This window comes from Trichoderma gamsii (genome assembly GCF_001481775.2).
Source record: "Trichoderma gamsii strain T6085 chromosome Unknown Scaffold_26.2, whole genome shotgun sequence".
NCBI lineage: Eukaryota > Fungi > Ascomycota > Sordariomycetes > Hypocreales > Hypocreaceae > Trichoderma > Trichoderma gamsii.
Genome location: NW_020171363.1, coordinates 473,035 through 496,058, shown reverse-complemented (window position 1 = coordinate 496,058; position 23,024 = coordinate 473,035). Strand labels below are relative to the sequence as shown.

At 53.2% G+C, this 23,024-nt stretch overlaps 3 protein-coding genes across 3 annotated transcripts; 1 reads left to right on the top strand and 2 right to left on the bottom strand.

The window, feature by feature from the left end:
* Positions 1-811: 811 nt before the first annotated feature.
* TGAM01_v207290 (hypothetical protein) lies at positions 812-2,877 on the bottom strand (the record flags this gene model as incomplete). The annotated part of the gene is made up of 4 exons (XM_018803644.1): positions 812-1,467; positions 1,543-1,994; positions 2,087-2,562; positions 2,665-2,877. 4 exons carry the CDS (start codon positions 2,875-2,877, stop codon positions 812-814), a joined length of 1,797 nt encoding a protein of 598 aa, XP_018663017.1.
* A 1,203-nt stretch (positions 2,878-4,080) lies between these two features.
* On the top strand, positions 4,081-6,177 carry TGAM01_v207291 (hypothetical protein; the record flags this gene model as incomplete). Its single annotated transcript, XM_018803645.2, has 1 exon — positions 4,081-6,177. One exon carries the CDS (start codon positions 4,081-4,083, stop codon positions 6,175-6,177), a length of 2,097 nt encoding a protein of 698 aa, XP_018663018.2.
* A 1,014-nt stretch (positions 6,178-7,191) lies between these two features.
* Positions 7,192-21,673, bottom strand: TGAM01_v207289 (hypothetical protein; the record flags this gene model as incomplete). Its single annotated transcript, XM_024550055.1, has 3 exons — positions 7,192-8,634; positions 9,060-21,474; positions 21,513-21,673. The coding sequence occupies 3 exons, from the start codon at positions 21,671-21,673 to the stop codon at positions 7,192-7,194; spliced, it is 14,019 nt and encodes a 4,672-aa protein (XP_024405221.1).
* Between the last annotated feature and the right edge of the window lie 1,351 nt (positions 21,674-23,024).

Genomic DNA, 23,024 nt, shown 5'->3' with positions numbered 1-23,024 from the left:
CTAGCTGGGGTCTGACGCCAATTGCACGCGGGGCAGGTCTTTTTTTTAGCGTCTGGTGCCTGGAGCTGAAGGGTACCAGCACCTGGGCGGCCCAGGACGCCGGCAAGGGAGTTCCAGCGAAATGATTGATTCATCCAGCGGAAGTCGGCCTATACGTACAATTCAGGCATAAGCAAATGGTGATTTTTCATTGGTTCAAAGAAATTAAACATAAACAAAATAAAGGGCGAATGAAAAGCACAAGTCAAGAGATAGGACAATCAATTGCATCATCTAAATCGCTTTGCATCCGCTGCACTCAATTTGGTGGTCCCATCACATTTATGCCCGCATTTCAACAAACAAGATTTCAACACCCCACGCATGTTGCCAGAGATAATAAGCATGCCAAATGTTCAGCGTAATATACAAAATTTGCGTTGCGCAGTCCCCCATCTCATACGCCTTGTCTAAACAGCGAACAGAAAAGAATGATAATCGCAGAACAAAACGAAACAAACACCTCCCACTAGCCACTATTCTGACCGATTCTAAGAGAACAAGAAGGAAAAACAATCAATGGATGAAAAAGCAGACAACCTATCGCCATAAAACCCAGAGCCCTTGTACCGTATCTTACCCCAAAGCATAACAGAAAAGAGAGAGAGAGAGAACGAACCAGAAAACCAAAGACAGATCAACAAAAAAAAAAGAAAGAAGTGCTTAAAAGAGAGATATGATGCTGCCGTGCGCCTAAGAATGTTGCATGAAAGACAGGCCAGAAAAAAAGTTGAGGGATTGATGTTTATCGTCGAGACTCGTGAATCAGGCCTCACATGGAGATGCGTGCCCCAGGAGGAGCGCTGGCTCGCTTCTGAGGTCGCAGGCTGATTACTGTTTCCAGCTCTCTCAGCATGCCCTTTGTAGCCTCCAGCTGCTGACGGGCTGCCGCTCTGTGCTCCCTCTCCTCTTTAACCTTTGCGATTCTCTCTTCTCGCGTCAGCATGCTTCGAGGTCGCGGCTTGGCTACCGCCTCAAAAATCTCCTGGTCCTCCTCAGCATCATTGATATCTGATGCTGGCGGGGATTCACCAGTGAGAGCCTTGAATGCTTCTGCCGCACCTCCTTCGCCTATGGTTGTGAGTCCGCTGAGGGAGCTTGCAGGTGATAGGAGCGTGCTTATTGATGAAAGCCTCTTCTCGGTTCTGTCAATACCTTGAGCAAGAGCCGCTCTGCCTTCTTCCCATGCTGCCATGAGCATTTTGAGGTCGACTCCAATGGAGTCGTACTGTGACATGAGGTTGGGTCCAATTTCAGAAATGTCGTTGGAATCGTCCAGGGCTCTATCTGATTCTTCTCGCAGTAGATGGAGTTTGGCTTGTAGGCCCCGAATTCCAGTTGACATGGAATTGAGCTTGCGAACCTGAGAGCGCCATCGCTCTTTGCCTGGTGTTAGAGGCAGCGACGGAGTAGGTGGCAATGGGAATGCTGAACAATCGTTAGAAACGGGTTCAGTAGAGGTGAATATGAAGAAGATACAAAAAGATAAGAAAGGCGGCTTACATTCTTCCTCGCTTAATATCCCCTGCAGCTTCTCAAACACAGACTTGGTCGAGACATTGGCGCTTTGTAGCGCCTCGACAGCAGCCGTCCAGCGCAGCAAATCCTTGGCCTCTCCATTTGCATCCAGCGCCAGCAGAGCACAGAGAAGCATCTTTCGCGTGGTATGGAACCGCGCGGCAAGAATCTTCAGCGTCCTCAGCGACTCCGCATCTTCAAATTCAGATTCGTTGAATCCTAGGCGCGAATCCGAAATGTCGAAATCGCTAACGTCGTACATGTCATAGTACTTTTCCAGCTCCATTTGCTCGGCAAAACCCCTGACAACATCGGACACCTGGTTATACGTCTGCAAAACGCCGGCAAACGAGTTTTTGAGCGCCTTTCGTAGCCGACCGCATTTTCGGCTTTGGGTGCGCTCCTCAATTCGGCTAACTGGTGGAAGAGGTAGGCTACTGTGGAAATTGTTAGTATGCCAACATTGATGCCAGATGTAATCGGAGCCAGAGGCCGCTACAGCTACGAAGATGCAGGGAGCAAAACTAACATTCGGTATCCTCGAGAAACAAGTTCGACTTCCTGTACGAGAGAGAGCGCGGCCTCAGTTGCACTATCAAAGTTCTGCGAATTCGAGATAAATGTGGAGATCTCAGCCAGGGATTGCTCTCTGCGGTAGCGAAGCCACTGTCGTCGCACAAAGACTTGTCCTACCAGCGCGGCCGCTGCAGCAATAATAAGCACCAGAATTAGGCGTCGTTTCGTCACATACGATGGCGCACTACTCAGTGCCCAGCTTAGGAAAACTGCGAGAGCTAGGGCTCCGACGACGGACACTATAATACCTTCGGTCGAGAGGAGAGATTGGTCATTGGTGTTTGTGGTCGAACCCGGTGTTTTCAGGGCCGGAGGTCGGTTCCCAACTAACAAATGGCCATTTAGGAGCTGAGAAGCAATGATTGTATATCGAAACTGTTCGAGGAACCGGGCGTTGTCTGCGCTATCGAGGCTAGCGGCGAGGAGGGCCTATTATCGATTGATTCAACTCCAGATTAGATTTATACGAAATATTATAGGCGCAACAGCGTCAAGCTTCTGAGCTTCAACAACGGCGGGTTTTGAACATACAGAGCAGCTTTTCTTAAGCGACTGCAGCGTCAGAGGCTGCGCCTGCGCCTGAGGCTCCTCAGCAAGCTCCAGCCTGTTGGTATTGCGGAATCGTGCCCTCACCAAAGGGCGACCGGTCGGCGCAAAGGGGGTCGGGCTCGCAGGAGGCGACGATGCTATCGACAACGGGAAATCAGGAGTGCCGTCCATGGGAGCCCATTCTGCCTCCGACATATTACCTCCATCTTTGGGTGAAGACGACACCGGTCAGCATGCGCGCGCGATTCAGGGGAAGGAAGCGACAATCTGGAGAACCTCAACATACCTCTGAGGTAATCGGCTAGAGGCGTTTCTTCATACACCACGGGCTCCATCAGCAATTTTCATAAGCGACTTTCGAGGTTGGACAGCAACAACGAAGGGACACGCAGAGCCATGGAGCCCGCAGCAAGCTGGGCAGGACAGGACAGGAATGCGACGGGGGAGATATGGACGAGAGCCACGGTATGCTGCGCCGCCCTGTTTCGTGCTCGGTATGCTGTGGCAACTGGATGTTGTTTTGTTTTGTTTGGTCTGATTCACTGCGTTCGTTTCGAGCTCTGTTTTGTCTCTTGTTTCCCCGTGCTGGCTGTGTCTTGCTTCTGCGCGCTCGCCTGCAGTTTAGTTTCAGGGAGGACCTCAAGTGAAACAGCAGACAGCGTTCGAGAACCCTTCTTCGCATGTGCTCAGGGGAGACGCAAGCGAAAGCGGGCTGGGCGTTCGCGAGCTTTCGGGACTAGCGAACAAACGCAGATGCTGCCACAGCTCCAACAAGCAGCTCCTCGGCGTCACAATCGCCTGCGGTGGCCCGGAACCAGGATGGATCGGTCGTGCATGGATCTGCCCCGTCAGCTCATTTGGGACCCCGAGATTGGATGACGGGGGTTTGCGCGGTGCAGCGATTCCGAGTGAGGCGGAGTCGAGAAATGCGGTGCAATGTCACTTTGCGATGGATATGCCTCGAATGAGGGAGCGCATAAGGAGCCACAGGGTCCAGAGTACATCCGCGCCCCATACAAAATTACAGCTGCGCACTTCCAGGTGAACTACGGGGCGCTTTGTACCGGATACATTGATCTCAGACCCCTCGTGCTTTGTACCTCGTGCTCTGCAGGTACCGCGTGCAGGTACCTCGTGCCTCTGTGGTGCCTTTGCGCTACGTAATCTTTACCGGAACTACAGTTTTTCCCGATACACCGCGTTAGCTCCAACCGTCTCCAGAATCTGAGCAGAGCTTCCCATTTTGTGGAGAGAGGGGGACAAATCTGAGCATCGAAGCGGGCACAATCCTCGACGCGACCCGGTACGGTACGGCTTCTTTCCTTCTCGCGAGCACCAGTGCGATGGCTCGATAATCTCGACGACTCCATCATCAAAACCTTCGTCGGCGGTGCACCAATGCCCGTGCGGTCATCGGCGCAATGCCGGCCTGCAATCCCGCAGAGGGCTTCGGCCGTCTGGATCACAGACTCGATGCTTCGCCAAGCCATTGAGCACTATCACCGCCAATTCGCCGCTCCTGCACCCTGTCGACTGCTGAGTTCGCACTCTGGGCCTCTCGAAAGCCGTCGCCGCCAGCTTGGCAAGCGCAATATGACGGGAATCATGCCCTCGTCTTCGACCTATACCCCGCTATGGCACTTTGACGTGGCCTGGATCCCCAGCGAATGGAAGTGGGAGCCGCCAACTACAGTGGAGGAGAGGAAGAAAAAGAAGCAAGCCATCAATCCCTCGGCTCTCTTTGACGGTCTTATCTCCTGGCTAGAGAAATCTGATGGCGACAGACCATTCATTCAGCCACCAGCAGATATTGTCGTCTCCAACGTGTCGAGCATGTCGGTTGGAGAAGCAGCAGCAGTTGAATTTCTATATTACGATATTCCCATACCAACAGAGTTGCCACAAGAATTAGTTACGTTACGGGCTTCTATTGCTACTCTAGAGACGATAAATAGCGAGGCGCTAGATCGGTTACGGAAAGTGTTTCGCCGTGATCATTTGCGCAGAATGGAGGAAGCACTTATTCCTGTTGAGGGACTGCGTTTGGCAATGGAGCCCCTTGACCAGGCCACAAGAGACAAATTGTCTGACCCGAAGATGGCAGATTGGCTTATTGCTAGAATTCGCCGTACCCTTCTGACCGGCCTTGATGCTGCTCAAAAGACGACTTCTGACGAGGCCGCTGTGCAAGAACTTTGGGCGGCGTTTGCCACCATTATTTGTTCTTCAGGAGGCAGCTACCAGAATATTAGGCTTTTCAAACGCATGTTGAGCTTGATGCCGGACTCGATCAAGATTCACATACCCACAGATCAGATATTCAACTTGGCACAGTCTTTCGTTGTAGCTCAGGCTTCCAGAAGCAACCTTTCCGCAAGCTGGAAAGCCACAGCGGCTCAATTTGGACAGGCACTCTCGATGCTGCATCCCACACAATTACAAAGTCTGGATGATGATTTTCACACTTTCTTTTCACGGCAGGAGAAGAACCAAGAGAGAGACCGAAGACTGCTATTTCCATGGCTAATAGCCAAAGCTTATAATCCAACAACAACAAACCAAGAATTTGCTCAATCCTATCGGCATCTCACTGCGTCCCGTGAGACTGATTTCCGTCACCTCCAGCTATGGCAGCTTATTGTCGCCAGATTAAAAGCAACAGGAACCATTGACGGCGATCTACACTCCGATGTTACAAGGATCGAGTACAGCTCCCTATCACAGCGATGGGCAGCTTTGTTCTCTGCGATTCACAGCCTTCCCAACGCAAGCAGTATCCTGACTGAGCTCTTCAACTTCTTCAAGGGCATCGGCCAAACCGACGCCCTCATCAGCGCACTATCATCCCTTCCCATCTCTCGCACATCTATCAACTGCGTTCGAGCACTAGCCACAACATGCGACGACCATAAACTCGCCTTACAACTCTACGAAGCCCTTCGGTCACGGCTAGGCCAGGGCGAACAAATCACAACGTGGGGGTGGGAAGCATGGGTTCCATACCTAGAACGGATCATCAAAGATCCCGAAATCACACGACCGGTGCACTGGGAGATCCTCAACCTACCCCGACTGGTGGCAACCGCGCAAAAGTCGGCTCCAGATCCGGAGGAAATCGCCCGCGAGATCCAGGCCAAGATGGCCCTCCTCGACAAGATGGGCCAATGGTACATGGAGGCCTCGCACCTCAACGACCGCCAGGTGCTCCGGCGCCTGCAGCGGTGCGCAAGCGTCCAGCGAGCGCTAACAAGGAGCGTCTCGTCGCGGGTGCTCGCGCAGGTGACGGAGGTGGTCACACGAGACCTGCAAAGGGGCCAATGGGGCAGGACGACGTGGCTGCAGTGGCTGTTGGGCATGGTTGCGCAGAAACACGGCGACGAGCACGCCAGTGATGTCTTGAAGACGATCAAGGGATGGAGGTGGATGATTGATCATCACCAGAGTCCTGCTGCTGCTAATACTACGGCTGCTAAGCACGAGCCCAGGGACGCGTGACGATATACTTGATAGCCACTAGTCTCCCGCACGTATTTCCACGTGCGAAGATAATCTATACACCAATAAACAAATTAAGATAAAATTTCCTCTGAAAGTGAAAAGTGACTGGGCAGTAAGATAGGGCACAGATCAGATACATGATGCCAAACAGTGGATGAGGCAAAAGGCATCGATGCCTAAATGCAACGCCGTCTTCCACAACTTGGACTCCGCGCATACTAGTGGTCGGTACTACCACACTCTAGGCCGATTCTTCCATACCTGCAGGATGCTAGCAGTAGCATCAGCAAGGACAATCAAACGCTCAAGAGGCATTGGCCGCTTCGTACTACCACCATCTTCACGATTGGACGAAATGATTCACGATGCATCTCAGTGGAGATTTCTAGTTTCATTCAGTCATAAGTCTAGGGCCTAGTCGTACTCAGATTAAACAGAAAAACACACGAATGAAATCGAAGAAAACGTAAAAAGAGTAATCAACAAACGCATAAATATTTCATGTCAACATTGCAATAAAAAAACGAACACACATTCGCGTTCTCGGAAACGCAAAAAAAAAAAAAAAAAAAGCCAATAATTAAATACAAGCTCTGAGTTGTGGTAACAGAAGTTTCATAATCTGTCCAACTAAAAGAGATAAAAGAAACATAAAGGTAAATAAAGTGTTTCGCCGTAGCAAGAACGAAAATTCCAGTAGATAGGTATCGTATCATCAAACCATGTATTAAACAGGTTGCTTTGCTTTCCCGCATTTTGCCCGGTATAGGAAATAAAAAGAAGAAGAAGAAGCAAAGAAATTCATCACTGCACTAAACAGAAAATCCAAAAGACGTAGTCCAAAAAGCCGTCATAACAGAGAGATATGTACGCAATGCAAAGCAAGAAAAAGAAAAGAACAAAAACACCATCGCTCAACTTTTTTCTCAAAATCTTTATGAGTTATATGTAGAGAAAAGAAAGAATCAAAAGAAAAAGGTCATCATAAATAGTGTAGTCATAAATCCCTCCTTAGACTGCATTCGCCTGTCTGGTATCGGGCGAGTTGGTGCCGCCGCTCAGACGGCCTGTGCCCGTAGAAGCTCTCCCCCCGTCAGATGGCGTGGGTTGGCGCGTGAGCTTGCTGCGGGCAATCAGGACCTGAGCAGGGCTGATCACAATCTCCTCATCGTTGGAGCCATCGTCGTCTCCCTTCTTGACAACGAGGGGGAAGAGGACAACGCGCACAATGGCGCCGCGGGCCTCGAGCTCCTCATTGGTGAGCTTCAGCGTTCCACTCCGCTCACTCATCATGGACGCGTTAAATTGGACAGTTTGTACAAGCTCGCCGTCTGCATCGTATTCAGGCTGGAGGGGCGGCAGCATCATGTACTCGGCCTTTTGCGTCCGCATCTCGATGGAAAGGTGGACAGCCTCGTGCATGACCCTGCGCAGCTGGGCTTGGATCTGGCCCTCCAGGTTGGACGGCGGCGGGAGGACCTTGCATAGGGTTTGGTAGATGGCCTGGACGACAGCCTCCGTGTCCAGGTCTCGTTGCCTCTTGAATGAGTCACGCTTGGAGAGCAACGTAAGGGTAACAGCACGCCATTGGCGTACGGCTTGTGCTGGGCCAACTTCGGTCAGCAGCTTTTCCAGCGATTTGAGTTTCTGTCGCTGCTCTCGGTCCATTCCAAACAGGTACCGAGTAAAAACAAACTCCCAAATCATGTTCATGGTCATGGACATGAAGATGTCACGCCGCCTGACTCTGTCATTGAGATATCTGTCGACGTCAGAGCCATCTAGGACAGCATTGTCAAGCCGGTCGATGATCTTCTCATCATTGATCTCATTGGTCAGGCGACAGGCTCGCATATCTGAGAATTTGGAGAAGCGAAGAACCCATTGCTGAACGTGGGAACATAGTTGTTGGCAGCGATGATCAAAGTAGTCTTCGTCTTTGATGTTGAGGAACTGCACATCGGCAGCCTTGGATTCGAGAATCTGGCGCTGCAGCTCGCGGATTCTCTCTTTGGCAGCATCCAGCTTGGTCGTCAGGTCGGCAATCTGTGCATCTTTCTCGTGCAGAGCCTGCATGAGAGCCGCTTCGTTGCCATCACGGTCGGCGTAGACCTGTAGATCTGCATAGCGGCTGTTGTCCTTGTTGGCCAGCTCGGCGTTGGCGCTGGTGAGGCCTTCATTGACCTCGGTCAGGCGAGAAACCTCGCCCTTGAGGAACTTGAGTCTCTGGTTGAGAGCCTCAATCTGCGTGTCACGGTCGGAAAGAGCGGTGACAACACGGTGGCTTAGGTGCTGTTCGGAGCTGTGGCGGGCATCGGAGAGCAGACGGTTCTCTGCTATGAGCTGCTCGACTCTGGCCTCGAGCTCGAGGACTTGCATACTCTGGCGTCGACGCATGCTGTGTGGCCTTGTGGGAGATCGTGGCGAGCCAAATTGGCCCTCGCCCAGCCCATCCTAGAAAAAAAGGCCCAATGGGTTAGAAACGGTAAAGCGACGCCGACGAGCTGAAGCGACGCGGACAAGGGACAATAACAAAACAGAGAAACAAAGGCCGGGCAAAATAAGCAGTACAGGGAAACAAAGTCAGGCAGCCCGCAAGTGACCACGACTCGATGCAAGCACTTCGGCAACCGCAGACAGGCAGGCAATCAGAGAAAAGCCCAGATGCTGAGGAATGCAGAGCTTCGCAGGGCCGGGCGGAGCATTGGCTGGGGGGGTGGAAAAATCACGAGGTTGGGCGGTGAAGCCGAGTGGCTGGGAGCTGAGAAAAAAAAACAGCAGAAACGCTGCCCAGCCGGGGCCATGCAGGCGGCGGTGGGTCGGGTCATCTGCGGGCACAAATCATGTGACGGGGATCAGGAAGAGCTGGGTGCACTCACAAATACATCGGTCTTGTCCTTGGCTCGCACGCGGCCCTCGTTGGCCACCGGAAGCGACGCGCTGCTGGAGTTTTGCTGGCGCAGCGATCGCAGGTCGCCGCCGCGCTTGTCTGCGCGCCGCAGCCCCGGCGTCGGGATGGACGACGATCGCACTGTGCTGCCGCTGACGGCGTCGGCCTGGAGCGAGAGTTTGCGCCGTTCAGGGGTCCGCTGGCGCACCGCGCCGCTATTGGGCGGGGACTGTGGCGCTGGGCCATTGCTGGGGTCGGCCCGCGCTGGGTCTGGCTGGTGTCGCGTGGCGGACGGGATCTGGCTGTCCGAGACGCTTCGTGGCTGCGGCTCCGTCGATATCGCCTTGAGCGCCGGCGACTCTGGGCGCTGCAGGCCCGGCGCAATCTGAGCGCTGACGGCTCGTCGTAGGCTTCGCAGCGGGCCTGCCACCGGTGGTGAGGGCCCTGTCGGTGGGGGGCCTGTCATCGGTGAGAAGCTGAAAGAGGTTGCTGCTCGTCTCAGCATCGGGGGAGTGTCGGATCGATCCGACAGCGACGGTATTGGCGATATTGTCGAAAGTCGTCGTGGTGCGATGCCCATTCCAGCGATGGCTCCGTAACCTTTCCTCGTAGGACTGGATCTCCCTGTCGGAGTCTCCGGTCGTGTTCCTGTTCCCGTCAACACTCTTTCCCTTGTTCCCGGTATTGTCTTCTTTTCCGGGTCTTGAGCCGCGTCTCGTAGCGACGTCTCTCCTAGTCTCTGACCTCCCAACGTAGACCGTCGTAGGCGCCTCTTAAGCGGTCGATCTGGTGCCTTGTTTACGGGTTCGGGAGTCTTGAGCTTTGCTATGGCTGCTTCTATCCAGTCACCGTCAACTCCGCTATCGCGCATCTTCTCTTCGTCGTCTCCAATGGGTATCGTGCTTGTGCTGTGTCTCCTTGATCGGCTGGAGAGGATTTCTGAGAAGTCACTGTCTCTGTAGAAGCCAACTTCCGACGCTGTCGCTTCCGCTTCCGCCTCTGGCTCTGGCAGCTCTTCAACTGAAGGCAAAGTTCGCGGGGGTGACAGCCTATAATCAGATGTTTCGTAGTCAGAGAATTCACCCAGTTCCATTGGGGGAAGCACTGAGATTTCCGACGCATTCGCCTCCCGGAGAAGTCCACCGATAGGATCCCCCACTTGGGAACTCCGTCGAAGCAGCTCAAAGGGCCCAAGTGACTCCAAGAGCTCTGTTGCTTCCTCTATATCTGCACTCCCGACACGCTCTCCTTTGAATGCATCTCTTCTGCGCAACTTCTTTCCACCTAACTCAGGACTTATGACTTCTGAAATACTTTCGCTTCTCTTTGGTGTGCTAGGCCTGATGGATTGAGATTGGCGCTTCTTACGCTTGTTGGGAGTCGTGGGGCCGTTGCCACTTTCCAAGAAATCGTCAATCGTTTGTACTTGATTTAATTGCCAGCTCCTCTCGTCACCGCTTTTCCGAGGAGCTGGATTCCCTAAAAAAGACTGGTCTTTAGGGTCTTCTTTGTCTGAGGGTATGGGGTCTCTGTCTGGAGGTATAGGGTCTTTATCTATGTCCCTTGTTGGCTTCTTCTTGGCACCACCAAACCGTTCAGCCATGAGAGAGACGCTTCCGCTGATCCCTGTGAACCAAGGTCGGCCAGATCTCTCACTTCCTTGGCTAGATGCTGAACTTGGTCGGACACCCCTCTCCATTGATGAGCTGGGGCTAGAAACGGAGGGATCCTGCTTGTCGCCATGCTCTTCTGAAGAAGGCTCAACAGCATTGTCAACATTGCCTGCCATTATCTGCTGCTCTGTTTGGCTGCTCCTTCGCTGAGGCGTAGAGATAGCTGACGGTTCATCAACGAAGGGCGCATCTTCGATTATATGGCCTTCTGCAAGCTCTTCTTGCGATTGCGTAGCAGATCCGTGCTTCTCCCATTTATTTGTAAACAGATCCCATGGATTTTCCGATTCATCTCCTAAAGGGGCAGGGGCAGCTGTTGAGGGTGCATCTCGATTTGCTGACTCAGGCTCGTTCGCTAGCTTGGAATCGGCATTCGCAGGTTCTTCCGCCACAACCTCCTCAAGAATGGGGGCTAGAGATGCATCGCCGTTCTTGGCAGATTCAGAAAACTTGTTCTCGGCTGAATCAGATCTCACAAGCTCGCGAGGCTCAGACTCTACCTTCTCTAAGGCTTCAGGTAGAGCAGTGGTTGGTTCTGAAACACTGATCTCGCCGGGAGGTAGGGGCGCTTCTCTTTGAGGAGGGGGTGGAGGTGCTTCTCTCTCAGGGTGTGGTGGGGGAGGATTGTTGTTGGCACCATCTCCCTGTCCCGTTTGCTCACCCAGACTGTTGTGTGAAGATGATGGCTCACTCCCTGCTGTCGACTTCTTACGCTTATGCTTGTGTTTCTGCTTCTTCTTCTTTCCTTTTTTCTTTTTCGACCGAGTAGCCCGGTGGGCATGTTGTTCTGCGTACGGAACCGCCGTTACCTCGAAGCCAGTAAGGCTTGATGTAGACTCACTATGTCTCGGATGTCTAGACCGTCTTATCGACCCTCGTAGTGATGCAGTATCGGAGATTATAGTCGAAGTATCGTTGTCGGAGTCGGAGTCATCATCGCTGTCTCCGTACTCGCTTGCTGATGTCTCTCCGTAATCAGGCTCAGGTGGAGCCAGAAGGAATGTGCTTTTACGAGGCGGTATTTCTTGTCTGTATGAGGAAGAAGGCCGTTGAGGTACAGGGTCGAGAGGATCAATGGAATCTTCAGTAAGTCTCCTAGAAGATCCTTGTGCAGGCTTGGCTGGGAAAGTAAATTCAGGCAGTCTGACCCGCTCGGTAGGTTGTTCTTCACTTGGCTGGCTGATGGCTTCGGCAGGCGGCAATTGCTCCAGTTCCGCAGCAGGTTCAGCTTCGTCCTTCTGCAAGATTGGATCCACGCTAGCTTCTTCTGTAGTGGTATTTTGCTGCGTAGCTTCATCCACCTGGGGAATAGCCTCTTGAAGTTCCCTAGACTCAGGCTGACGCTCTTCGGCTTGTACCGACTCCGGCTGAAGATCTTTAGATTGGGGTTCATCCTCAGTTACAGCTCGTTCCTCCGAGGATTTTTCTTCAGTCAAACCCTTCTCAGCCGCTTCCGCATCATCCACGGCTAGGTCAATCGGATTTGGAGTGTTGTGAATATCGGACTCGAAAAGGTCCAGAGGGTGAGAGAGGATTTGCTCCTTCGAAGGCTTTTCCTTTTCCTCAATCAAATCCTTGTCAGCCGCTTCCGCTTCCGCATCTTCAGCAGTTATGTCAATCGGATTAGGCGTGTTGTGAATATCGGACTCGAAAATGTCCAGAGGGTGAGAGAGGATCTGCTCCTTCGAGGGCTTTTCCTTTTCCTCTGTCAAATTCTTGTCAGCCGCTTCCGCTTCGGCATCTTCCACGGCTACGTTGATCGGATTAGGAGCGTCGGGAATATCAGATTCAAATATATCCAGAGGGTGAGAAAGTATCTTGCCAGGAAGCTCTTCCTCTTTATCCAAAAGTGGAATGTAGCTGGTATTCGTAGCAAGACCTGAGTCTATCAATGTAGTGTCGACCGTGTCATCCCTGACACCCTCTGCCGGGGTCTCGATTTGGCTTAGGTTTTCAGCCACACTCCTTTCCTGACCGTCACTTGTAGGCTCGGTCATCTCTGCGTCCACTTGTGGCTTGCCCTCTTGCAGCTCCAAAGATTCTTTAGCACGAAGCTCGCCGGCCTCCGTAGAAGCATCCTTGGCTTCAGGAGCACGTTCTACCTCCTCGATGGCAGTTTCTGGCACTGTGCTTACAGGGGCAATAGCACCATCCTGAGCGAGATCCAGATGTCCAGATTCTGCATCTTGAGTGAGGCGCTCCCTTTCCATTTCCTCGTCCACGTTTGGTAGCGTGATTGGTGATGCTTCTAGTTCAGCTTCCAGTGTAGGTTGTTCCAGTTCAGATGTCATATTAGATTCTTGTGGAAGGTTGGTTTCCACTGCGGCGTCTAAAGTATTGGTCGAATCAACAACTTCTACAGATTGCTCAGAATCGTTCGCTTTCTCCTCTTCCGTTTGTCCATCGACATTACCATAATCGTTGCCCTCCACCTCTGTCTGAAGCTCCTCTTCGTGCGTTGATCGAGAGTCCTCAGCAGGTCCAGTCTCTAAAGGAATATCAGGTTTAGCAGCATCGGCATCAGCCTCTCTTGATTGATCTCCAGTTTTCTCAGTCTCCAAGACAGTGTTGTCCACCGGTGGTTTCAACCCATCATCACTGGCTTCTTGGTCTGGCTTTGGTTCCAGATCTGCGTTCTCGTCAACTTCCTGAGGTGGCAAAGTCTCAGATTCTTTTAAGGGAACAGAATCTTCATCTTTGGTTTCAAGCTCCTTAAGAATCGGTGAGCCTAGCTCGGTTTTGTCTGCTGGGGGCACTACATCCAGTTCCAAGACAGGATCAGAGGGTTGTTCAATGGCCGCATTATCTTGTGAGCTCTCCTCAGGCGCTACTTCAGCTAAGTCAGCGTCAGGCGCTGAGTCGTTAAGCACGGGATTTTCTGCTTCCCGGCTCTCATCTGCTGAAGCGAGCTCTCTCGTCTCCGGCATAGTATCAGCCGGAGTTTGATGATCAGTGAGAGATGGTATTTCCACGGACTCATTTGGCGTAATCTCAGGCTCAAGCTCTCCCTCTGTTGGCTCAATTGCTTGCTCTGTTGGCTCAAGTGTTTGCTCTGCTGGCTCAAGTGTTTGCTCTGCTGGCTCAAGGTGGGAGATAGAACTTTCTTGCTTTTCGTCGTTATTCTCTTCCTCTGCTGGTGAATCGGCTTCTTTGAGCTCAGGCTCCGGAAGACCAAGATCCGGGGTCTCCGTAGATTCTTGCTCGTGAATATCCTTGGCTTCTTCAGAAGGAACGATATCATTGGCATCAGCAGAGCGCTCCTTGTTTTCCTCAGCCTCGGTTTCGAGTTCGTCAACAGTATCGAGTACAGAGGGCGCCTTTACAGCTTCAGTTGATTCGGTTTGTTCCTCCGTTGGCAGTCGAGCAGACTCCTCGGGAATTATAAAACTCTCATCCATCTGCGTTGGCTCATAGCTAGGAGACTGCTGCGTGGGATACTCAGTCGGAGCATCACCTTGAGTGAACAATGGCTCAGAAATGTCAGAGGCAAAGGAAGGTAGCTGAGGAGGTCGATCAGTATCTTTTTCGCCCACTGGCTCCGCTACCTCATCGATAGATCGCGAAGTCTCATCCATCTTTGGCTCTGCTGAGACGACATCTTCGATTGCGGTTGTAGCTTCAGGCTGTTCAAAAGAGGGCTCCAAGTCTTTAGTCTCCCCAGCATCCTCGGTGTCTGGTCGATCCTCAGTTTGATCAATCTCATAAATCAGTTTATCTTCCACAGGCTCTGGCTTTGACTCGACATCTTCTCCCAGGCTCACTGGTTCAGACATCTCTGCAGGAGCTGACTCTTCCAATAGATCTTCCATGGTCTCCTCTAGTATAGGGGACAATTGATCACTGTAGGTCGGAGCATCTTGCTCTGTTTTCTCAAAGTCATCGCTTTCCGTAGCACTTGCGTCTTCGAGAGGCTCTTCCATGATTGTAGGTAGTTCGAACGGCGATGTTTGTTCAAAGTCCTGATCGGCGACTACCTCCTCTGAATCTTGCTCTTTTATTTCATCTCCAGCCCATTCACGATCGACAGCAGGAGATGCGTCTTGTGGAACTGACGCGAGCTCATCAGCGTGGGAAGTATGTGAGTCTTCAGTCTCTGGCGCGACGAGCTCATCGGTTACAGCAGGAGGATTAATCGGCGTCTCTTCTTCGGTTGGAAGCACCACATCAGCTACAAGAGCATCTCGATCTTCGACATCAGCATCATGATGCTCTTGTCCGGCCGATCCACCGGCAAGCTCTTCAGAAGTTGGCTGAGACTCTACATCGGCGGGTGCTGAGGTTTCTTCTTGCGAGGGAAGGAGAGTTTCAATTAGTTCTTCAACAACAGTAGCCTTGTCTTCGACTGGAGAGCTCTCCCTTTCGCCTCGATGGTCGGAATGCGGAATTGGCTCGCTATCAGTAGCGGCCCACTTGGCAAGCTCATCTGCTTCCTCGCTGGCATTCTCGACGACACCCGATGGAATATCTCGTCGCTCCTCGGTCTCCGCCAAAGTGGTAGTTTCAGGCTCAGCGGTTACAGCGTCTCCTTGCGTCTTCTCAGTTGTGGATTCTTCTGCAACCTCACGTGAGGTTTTTTCCGGGGCCTCAGTCGCTGACTCAGAGGCAACAAAGTCTTTAGCAACGTCAAGAGGTGTCTCTTCAGTCACTTCCATTGCATCAGCAGGCGTCGGCTCGATTGAAGGCCCGATGGTAGGCTCAACCTCGCTCCTCCCAAGCTCGGTAGGGGGATTGTGAAGTTCACTGGGAGTGGTCTCGGTGACAGAGTCCACAACTGGTGCGACAGTAGGCTCAGTAGTTTCAGTAGCAGGCTCAGCGTTTGTGTCGGTGGAGGCCTCTGCTGCTGCCAGGGCTGCTGCGGTGGCGGCGGCTGCGGCTGCGGCTGCAGTCTTGCTCTTCTTCTTCTTCTTTCTCTTCTTCTTCTTCTTTTTCTTATTCTTCTTCTTCTTTTTCTTAGAGCTCGATGAAATAACAGATGCAGCTCCGAGAGAATCAATAGACGCCGTCATATCACGAATTGCATTACCATCTTCATCAACACGTTTCGCGATTTCCAAATGTCCAAGTTCTTCATCCTCCTCCTCATCGGAGTCTTCAGAGTCTTCAGAATCGTCAGAGTCTTCTTCTTCATCTGATTCCTCCTCTTCCTCCGAATCATCTGAATCTTCAATAACCGTAGATACATCAGGCTTCTTTGGATATTCTTGCACGGGGGCCTCGGGGGCCGAATGAGGCGCCGCCTTGGGGATAGTACCGACAATAATTTCTTCAACTTCTTCCGGTTGCGATCTTTGAGTTGATTCGGCAAGCGGATCAGACAGAATCTCATCAGACACGGGTATAATATCGACAGGCTCAGTGTATGGTGCTTCAACATCCTCGTCGAGTGGCTCAAAAACAGAAATCTCTTCAGCAATTGATTCGAATTCCGGCTCAAGAGTACGAGTTTCGAGCTCCAATTCGTCTTCAACGGCCACTGGTTTTGGGATCATCTCTGGCGCCAGTGCCTTGTCTTCGGTCAAATCTTTTGAAAGAGACTCGGTTGATGGGATACATTTGACATCTGGACCAAAGCCCTTGTTGAAACTTATTTCTGGAACTTCGACGAATGAAGCCGCCGTTTCCTCGGCTGAAGGCTGCATGTATAGGCCGCGCTCGTCTGATGAAATGGACTTCTTACCCTTGTCTGGTAACTCCTGGGCCGCTTCTGATTGCAGGTCCGGATAGTTGCGGCTCCCCTGGCGGGTCTGGTCCTCTGGGACGCTCTCATTGCTAGGCAAAGTCTCAATCACCCTATCCATAGTTGCCAGTGCTGAATGGTCCGGTACCTTGTCCTCAAAAAATTTTGCGGGTCTTGAAAATTCAGGGATAGCGCCGAGCATCGACGGCTCAATGAGTGGCGGTTCATATAGATCCTCGTCGTGTACATCAGCAGGAGAGGTGCGTGCGGTTTCAAAGTCATCGGAAGCGTCTGCTGATGTTAATTCGTCGGGGCGTAGATAGGCGTCCTTTTGGGGTGAACGTCGACGTGTAGGAGTTGTGGGGCTCGGTATGGCCTGGGCGTCAACTGTCCTAGCCGATTGGCCTGATGAAGATGTTGACTTGACGGGAGCACTTTCGTAGTCGTCATTGAATCGCCTATCGTTGTCAGTAGGTCCAGCGGGCAGCTCAAACGCCAGATCGGCTTTTGGCGTAGACCCTTCGGATTCTCCCGATGCAACAGCTCTCTCGGCTGGAAGACCTTCAGTCTGGAGTCGAAGCCGGAAATCGTCGTCCGGGTAAGGCATTGGGGTTCGAAAGTCTTCGCCATCTCCACCCTCGGCTTCGCTTGTCACCTCGCTAGGGGGTAGTGGCGGCAGCTCTTCACTTTTCACGCTTCTGTCGAGGGATCCTCGTCGCGAATGCTCAAGAAGCATCAGAGGCATAAACTCTTTGGTGCTGTCCCAGGAAGTTGGACGGGGAGGGGTACGGGGAGGCTTGTTGGCAACAGGGCTGGGAGGGCCAGATCCGATGCCCCTGAGAAGTGCTGCGAGAGGCACCGCGGTGTTGCTGTGTGATCGGTTGCGGGCACTTGCTGCTAGATCTTGGTTGCTTCGCTGCCGGCGATGAACCTTGTCGAATCTCCGGTCTCGACCTTCTATCGGCGATGTAGGGCGACTGTCAGGCAGACCGGGTAGCTCACCAAAGTCGCTCTCCACGGGACTTCCCGGTTCGCTTGGGGGCAGAGGAAGCAAATCTCTGTATTGAGGGTCAATTGCGATTGCCCGAGGAGCAATCACGGGGTAATGATCGTTAAACTCTTGGTTCGAGCCAGAGAGTTCTCGCGAGATGTTCTCCGGTTCCGAGGAGACATCGGCGGCATTTGAGCGGTTCAAGGCCATTGCTGCGGCGGCAGCAAGGCTCGCTGGGCCGACACCCGCGCCTAGAGTGTCGGCTTGCTCAAAAAAAGAACTTCGCTTCTCATCAACGACCTCTGTTCGGTCGTTTTTGCCGCCAGGTTTATTGAACATGCCTGAGAATAGGCCGGGCTTCTTGTTGCCAGAGACTTTGCGGGGTTTACGCGATGAAACATGTTTCTCGCTGTTATCATTATGTCGTAGAGATTTGCTCTCCCGGCTTCTTGGCTTCCTTTCTTCATCGTGAGGCTCCGAGACTACGGAGCTCATGCCACGGTCATCTTCACGTTCATCCCCTGGATGCTCGCTGCCGTTGGTTTCAGGGAGATCAAAAGTAGAACTACGCGGGCGCCTTAATCGAGTGCTCCTTCTGCTAGAAGTCGACATCTCTGATCCAGCCAATAACGACCTTCTTGTGGACGCCCCAGGAGAACTGTCCCAGTCTTCCCAATCCTCGACGCTAAAGACGGTAGCTTCGTCGCCAGGTACTGAAATCCTGGAGATCTCTGTAGCCTCGTCTCCAGGAATGGACAACTTGGAGTTTTCGTCATCAGGACCTCGTCTCTTCTTCTTCTTTTTCTTCTTTGACTGAATGGGGGGTTCAAAGTCGGAAGCGTTCTCTTCTAGTTCGCGTAAAGCCTCCGGTTCGAGTTTCCTGATTGGTGGCCGTTCGGTATCGGATTCGTGTACTGGTCCAGTCTTCGCCTCAGGGGCTGGCTCCAATTCGCGCGACTCTCTGGCTTCTAGAATTTCTCGTGGTGGCTTAATCTCTCCCGACTGTCTCTTTTGGAGAAACGCCTCAAGTACCTTTCGCTGCTCGCTGTTGCTCTTTTGAGGGGGTGTGACTGGTCGCTCTTCCACGGTTGGCGGCTGGTCCGATTCCTGCAGCTGAGAGGGGGGCTTGATTTCGCCAGACTGCCTCATTTGAAGATATCTTTCCAGCGCTTTCACCTTTTTCTGCTTCTGGGTCTTCTCATCATGCTCGTCTTCCGTATCAGTCAACGAGAGATCCCCCTCGACCTCTATCTCCTCTCTTGCTCTCTGCTCATCTCTTTGGGTATCACTGGCAGGCAGGGGGGTCTCATTTGTTTCGGGCCGAGAGTTTCGGCGGCGAAAAGCCGGGTCGTCAATTACGATATTAGGATTAAACCCAGTCTTCTCCAGGCCAGCCGCTACAGTAGCAGCAAACTCTTCGTCATCAAAACTCCCAGGCATCTGCTCCGGCTCAGGATCGGGTATATCAGAGCCTGGAGCAGACGCATCGGCAGGAAGATCGCGACTGCCTGGCTCAGTGTTTCGATCAAGCTCGGAGATCGGTTCGGCGGTGCCGGCGGCGATCACGGCGGCGATCTTACCCCATCTGCTGGATTTGCTGAGACGGGGCCTGGGTTTTTCCTCCGCCTCAGCCAGCTCGTTTGGGGATTCGGCACGGCTGCGAGCCTCAGGAGATTCGACCACGAAGCGATTGATTTCGTTTTGACCCCAAGAGACAGACTTGCCAGTCGGTGACGAGTGAGTCGCTTCGCCCTTTGACTCGGCCTCTTCATCTTCTGACGAGTCAGCCAGTGATTCTTCTTCATGTATGTCTCGAGATGCAGGAATTTCCGTCGGCTGCTCTGGTTCTCGACGAGCCGCTGCCGTAGAATCGGGGCTAGGAACCGGAGTAGGACGAACAATGTTCAGAAGAGGGCGTTCACGCTCGCATGAGGGATCCTTGGATCTGAATCTCGGAGCATCGGACCCCTTGGCAGCTCTAAATTTGTCGGTTTCATAGGGGAAGATCTCATTGTCGATTTTGACATCGGCATTAGGGGCACCGTAAGGGTCGTCATCCTCATGTTCTTTGCCTTCCATGTTGGGTGGTGTGACGATGGTGATGTGCTCTTCAACAGGCGGCGTATCCCATTTGTCCACCACGGATCCATCCGGAGACTTGCTTTGAGACCGGATCTCATCAGAAGCAATCTTTCGAGCAATAACAGATTCGCGGTAGTATTTGTCAGCTTCCTCCTGGACGACATCCTTATGGGGCCGGCTTCGGTCACGAGAGCCATCATCAGAGTAGTCGCGGCGTCTGCGCTCTCGCGACCGCTCTTCTTCAACGGCAATGGCGGATGCGACTGCGACGGCAGCGACTGGAATCGTTGAACGTTTAGCTTCGTCTAGGATGGACCGAGCTTCTCTTTCCTCTTCTTCGTAGCCGTGGCTATCTCGAGGGTCTCTATGCCGAGATCCCGAATCGTTCCCTCTCCTTCTCTCCTCCTCTGCCATTTGGATGTCATATGTATCCTTTCGGCTGAGTCTGATATCTGGACGCGATTGCTGTCGCCCCGAAGACGGAGGCTGAGAAGATTCAGTGAAATTGGGTACACGTTCAACGGTCACAACCTGGGGTGTTAGAGGCCGGCGGGGAGTATTGAACTGGGGGGTGCTGAAAGCATCATCGGCAACCTGGTATTTGAAAGGGTCAATATCGGAGTCTGAAGCGGGCTGGGTTGGCCTCTCAATGTTTCCATCACCTGCCTTTGTCGTACGAGTGGACTGCTGCTGCTGCTGCTGCTGCTCCCGCTCTTGTTGTCTCTGTGCTTCTCGTAGTTCTGCTTCACGCCTCTCCACGTGGACGTCGTGTGTTGTCTGATACCTTAGAGTCTCCTTACGCTCTTGTGGATGAAGCTCCATCCAGGATCTACTTTCCTTGGACATGCCAGGCGCATCTTGATTAAAGTAATCCGGCATTTGGCGAGTAGCCTCGGATCGAGGAGAATCTACATCATCGTTTCGACGGTTGTAATACACCTCCGGATTCGCCCTCCGACGCTCTATCTCTTCAAAGGGCGCCTGGTCTCGCTGGAAGTAATCTTCATCAGCGTCTGGGCGCGTACGTTTCACATCATCGCGGTAAATGCGGTCTTCCGTCCAGGGACCTCTTCGATCTGCCATACGAGCTGCGGCGGCGGCTGCTGCTGCTGCGACGCCGCCGCCGAGTGTAGGATCAAGGCTCTCTTCATTGGAACGCTGGCGGCGATAGCTGTTTCGAGAATCTCGGCTGCCAGCTTCAAAGACCTTGTTTGAGACAGGGACCATGGGAATTGGCTGCTGAAGGGGGACAGATCCCGGGCGATGAGCGGAATCGGCCTGCGATTCGCCGGTAGCTGGTCGGTCATTATCATAGCGATTGAGACTATGTCGCCCTGAGCCTGTGGAGGATGGTGCTAGCTGTTGTTCGTCTCCAAACCCACAGGGGGTGTGCACCAATCCACGTAATGAGTTGACCGGTCCAAAGAGCCTTGGATCCACAACGGAGCTCTTCCTGCGGTGAGCTATCGGACGGTGAGCCGTCTGATATGACTCGGCGGCAGAAGCAGCAACCGCGCCGGCAGCCGCTGCCGCGGCTCCAGCCAAGGCAACATTGGAACGCGAAGACTCGTTGCCGCCGTAGGCCAGATGCAAAGCGCTCTCGTCACTGGATGAGCTCTCGGAGGAATCGCCGTCATCGTCAGATGCCGACTCCCAGTCTGATTCATCAGAAGACGAGTCACGATGCTTCTTGGAGCCGGAAAGTCCTCGCTTTTTACCGTCTCTTCTGCTCTTTCGTAGTGCAGTGATGGCAGCGGCGGCAGATGCTAGTCCAGAAGGCCGGTTTTTGCCAGCAGCGCGCAGGTCCTCCTCGTTGGACTGCCGTGCCAGATCCGAGAGTTGGCGGCCAATGGCGAGAATCTCCTCGTCCGTCTTATCACGCTTCTTCTCATTGAGGCGCTTAGGGGAACGTCTGCCAGAGACTGCGCCCGGATATTGCTGCGGCTGCTGCGCGCCAGATACAGTAGAGCCAGCAACAGAGCTGCTGTAGCGCGTAGACTTATCCTTTTCCTTCCTCACAAAGCCCGTTCCATAGGCCAAGTCTGAGTTGATGGATGAATGAGACGAATTGCTTCCGCCACCAAAGAAAACGCCGCGGCGCTTCTTAGTGCCACTTCCCCTGCGCCGCCGACGCCGACGCTCTGACGGCGCCTTGATAAAAGCGCTGAAGAAGCCTCCATACCGCCCGGTCGGATACTGTCGCGAGATCTCCAGGTATGAGGATGAGGAAGAGTTGGACGAGGATAAAGAGCCGGATGAGGCCCTGGATCGGGGCTGGAGAGCATCGTGCGGCGTTATTGCCTGCTGCGGCATTGGCAGCGACGTCGGCTGCGGAAACGACTCCTGGTATTTCTGCTGGTACTGCTGGTGCTGCTCGTATTGCTGCTGCTGGTGCTGCTGGTATGGCTGCGACGGGAACTGCTGCGGCGGGTATTGCTGCGGCGGGTATTGCTGCGGCGAATATGGCTGTTGCTGCGACGGTGGTGATGGCTGATATGGCGGCTGTTGCTGTTGTTGCGGTGGTGGTTGATACGGCTGCTGCTGTTGCTGTGGGCTGTCGGCGCTGTAGCTGCCCGGCATCTGCTGAGCCGTGATGTTCGTAGGGGAGTACATGCTGGCGGCAGGATCCTCGCGCGACTGTCGCTTCTCGCGCCTCCGCCTCCTGGAGCTCTCCAGGCTCCGGCGGCGGGGAAGAGGCATCGTGAGACCAGCTGATTGGGCGTCTGGTCGCTCTGCCAGTAACGGGGATGATTTTCTTTACTGTTCCCTAGCTATGAAGGAAAGCAAAGGGTCAATCAAACCACCGCCCGGCTTGTTTTTTTGTTTTGGTTCCAAAGGGAAGACGAGCTGATGGAACTAGGCTGGACGCCAAACCTCACCCCAGTCGACCCGACCCGCTCCGTGGACAACCGGTGGCTGGGGCGACAGCTCCCAGAAGAGGCAGAGCAGCGACAAGATGCAACGAGAGCGCTAGAGAGGCGAGAGGGCCTCGAGCAGTGGCCGACCAGGTTGCTGTGGCTGGCGGTCGGGCCAATCAAGCGTCGCGGCGTCGGGCCTTAGCGGCGTGGTTCAGCTGGCAAAGTCGGACCAGGGAGCGATCACAAGAGCTCGGCCAGACAGAAAAAAGGGGGCAGGTTTGGCGATGGTATCGAGATCTGGAAAAGAGGCTGTAGCTCGGCAGGACGCGAGCGAGCGAGCTGGGGTAGCTCTTAGGCTTGGAGACATATGGGAGCGTTTGGCGTTTAGGCGGCTTAAGCTCTAGGCGTTGCTGTCTTGCTACTGTCGCACTCTCTTTCTCTACAGTCCCCAATGCCAAAAAAAAAAATGGAAGATTAACGCAAATAGTAATCGACAGCTTCTTCTCTCTTCTGCTGCAGAAAATGGGACAAGCTTGCACATGCTTGTGCTTCTTGCTGTGGTACGTGCATAGACCGGTGGGGTCGCTCATATTAAGCGTGTTAATGCTGCTGAGGCTCTGTATCAATTCGGCAAAGTCCCTTGATTTGCGTGGTGGAGCTGCTCGTATCAGGT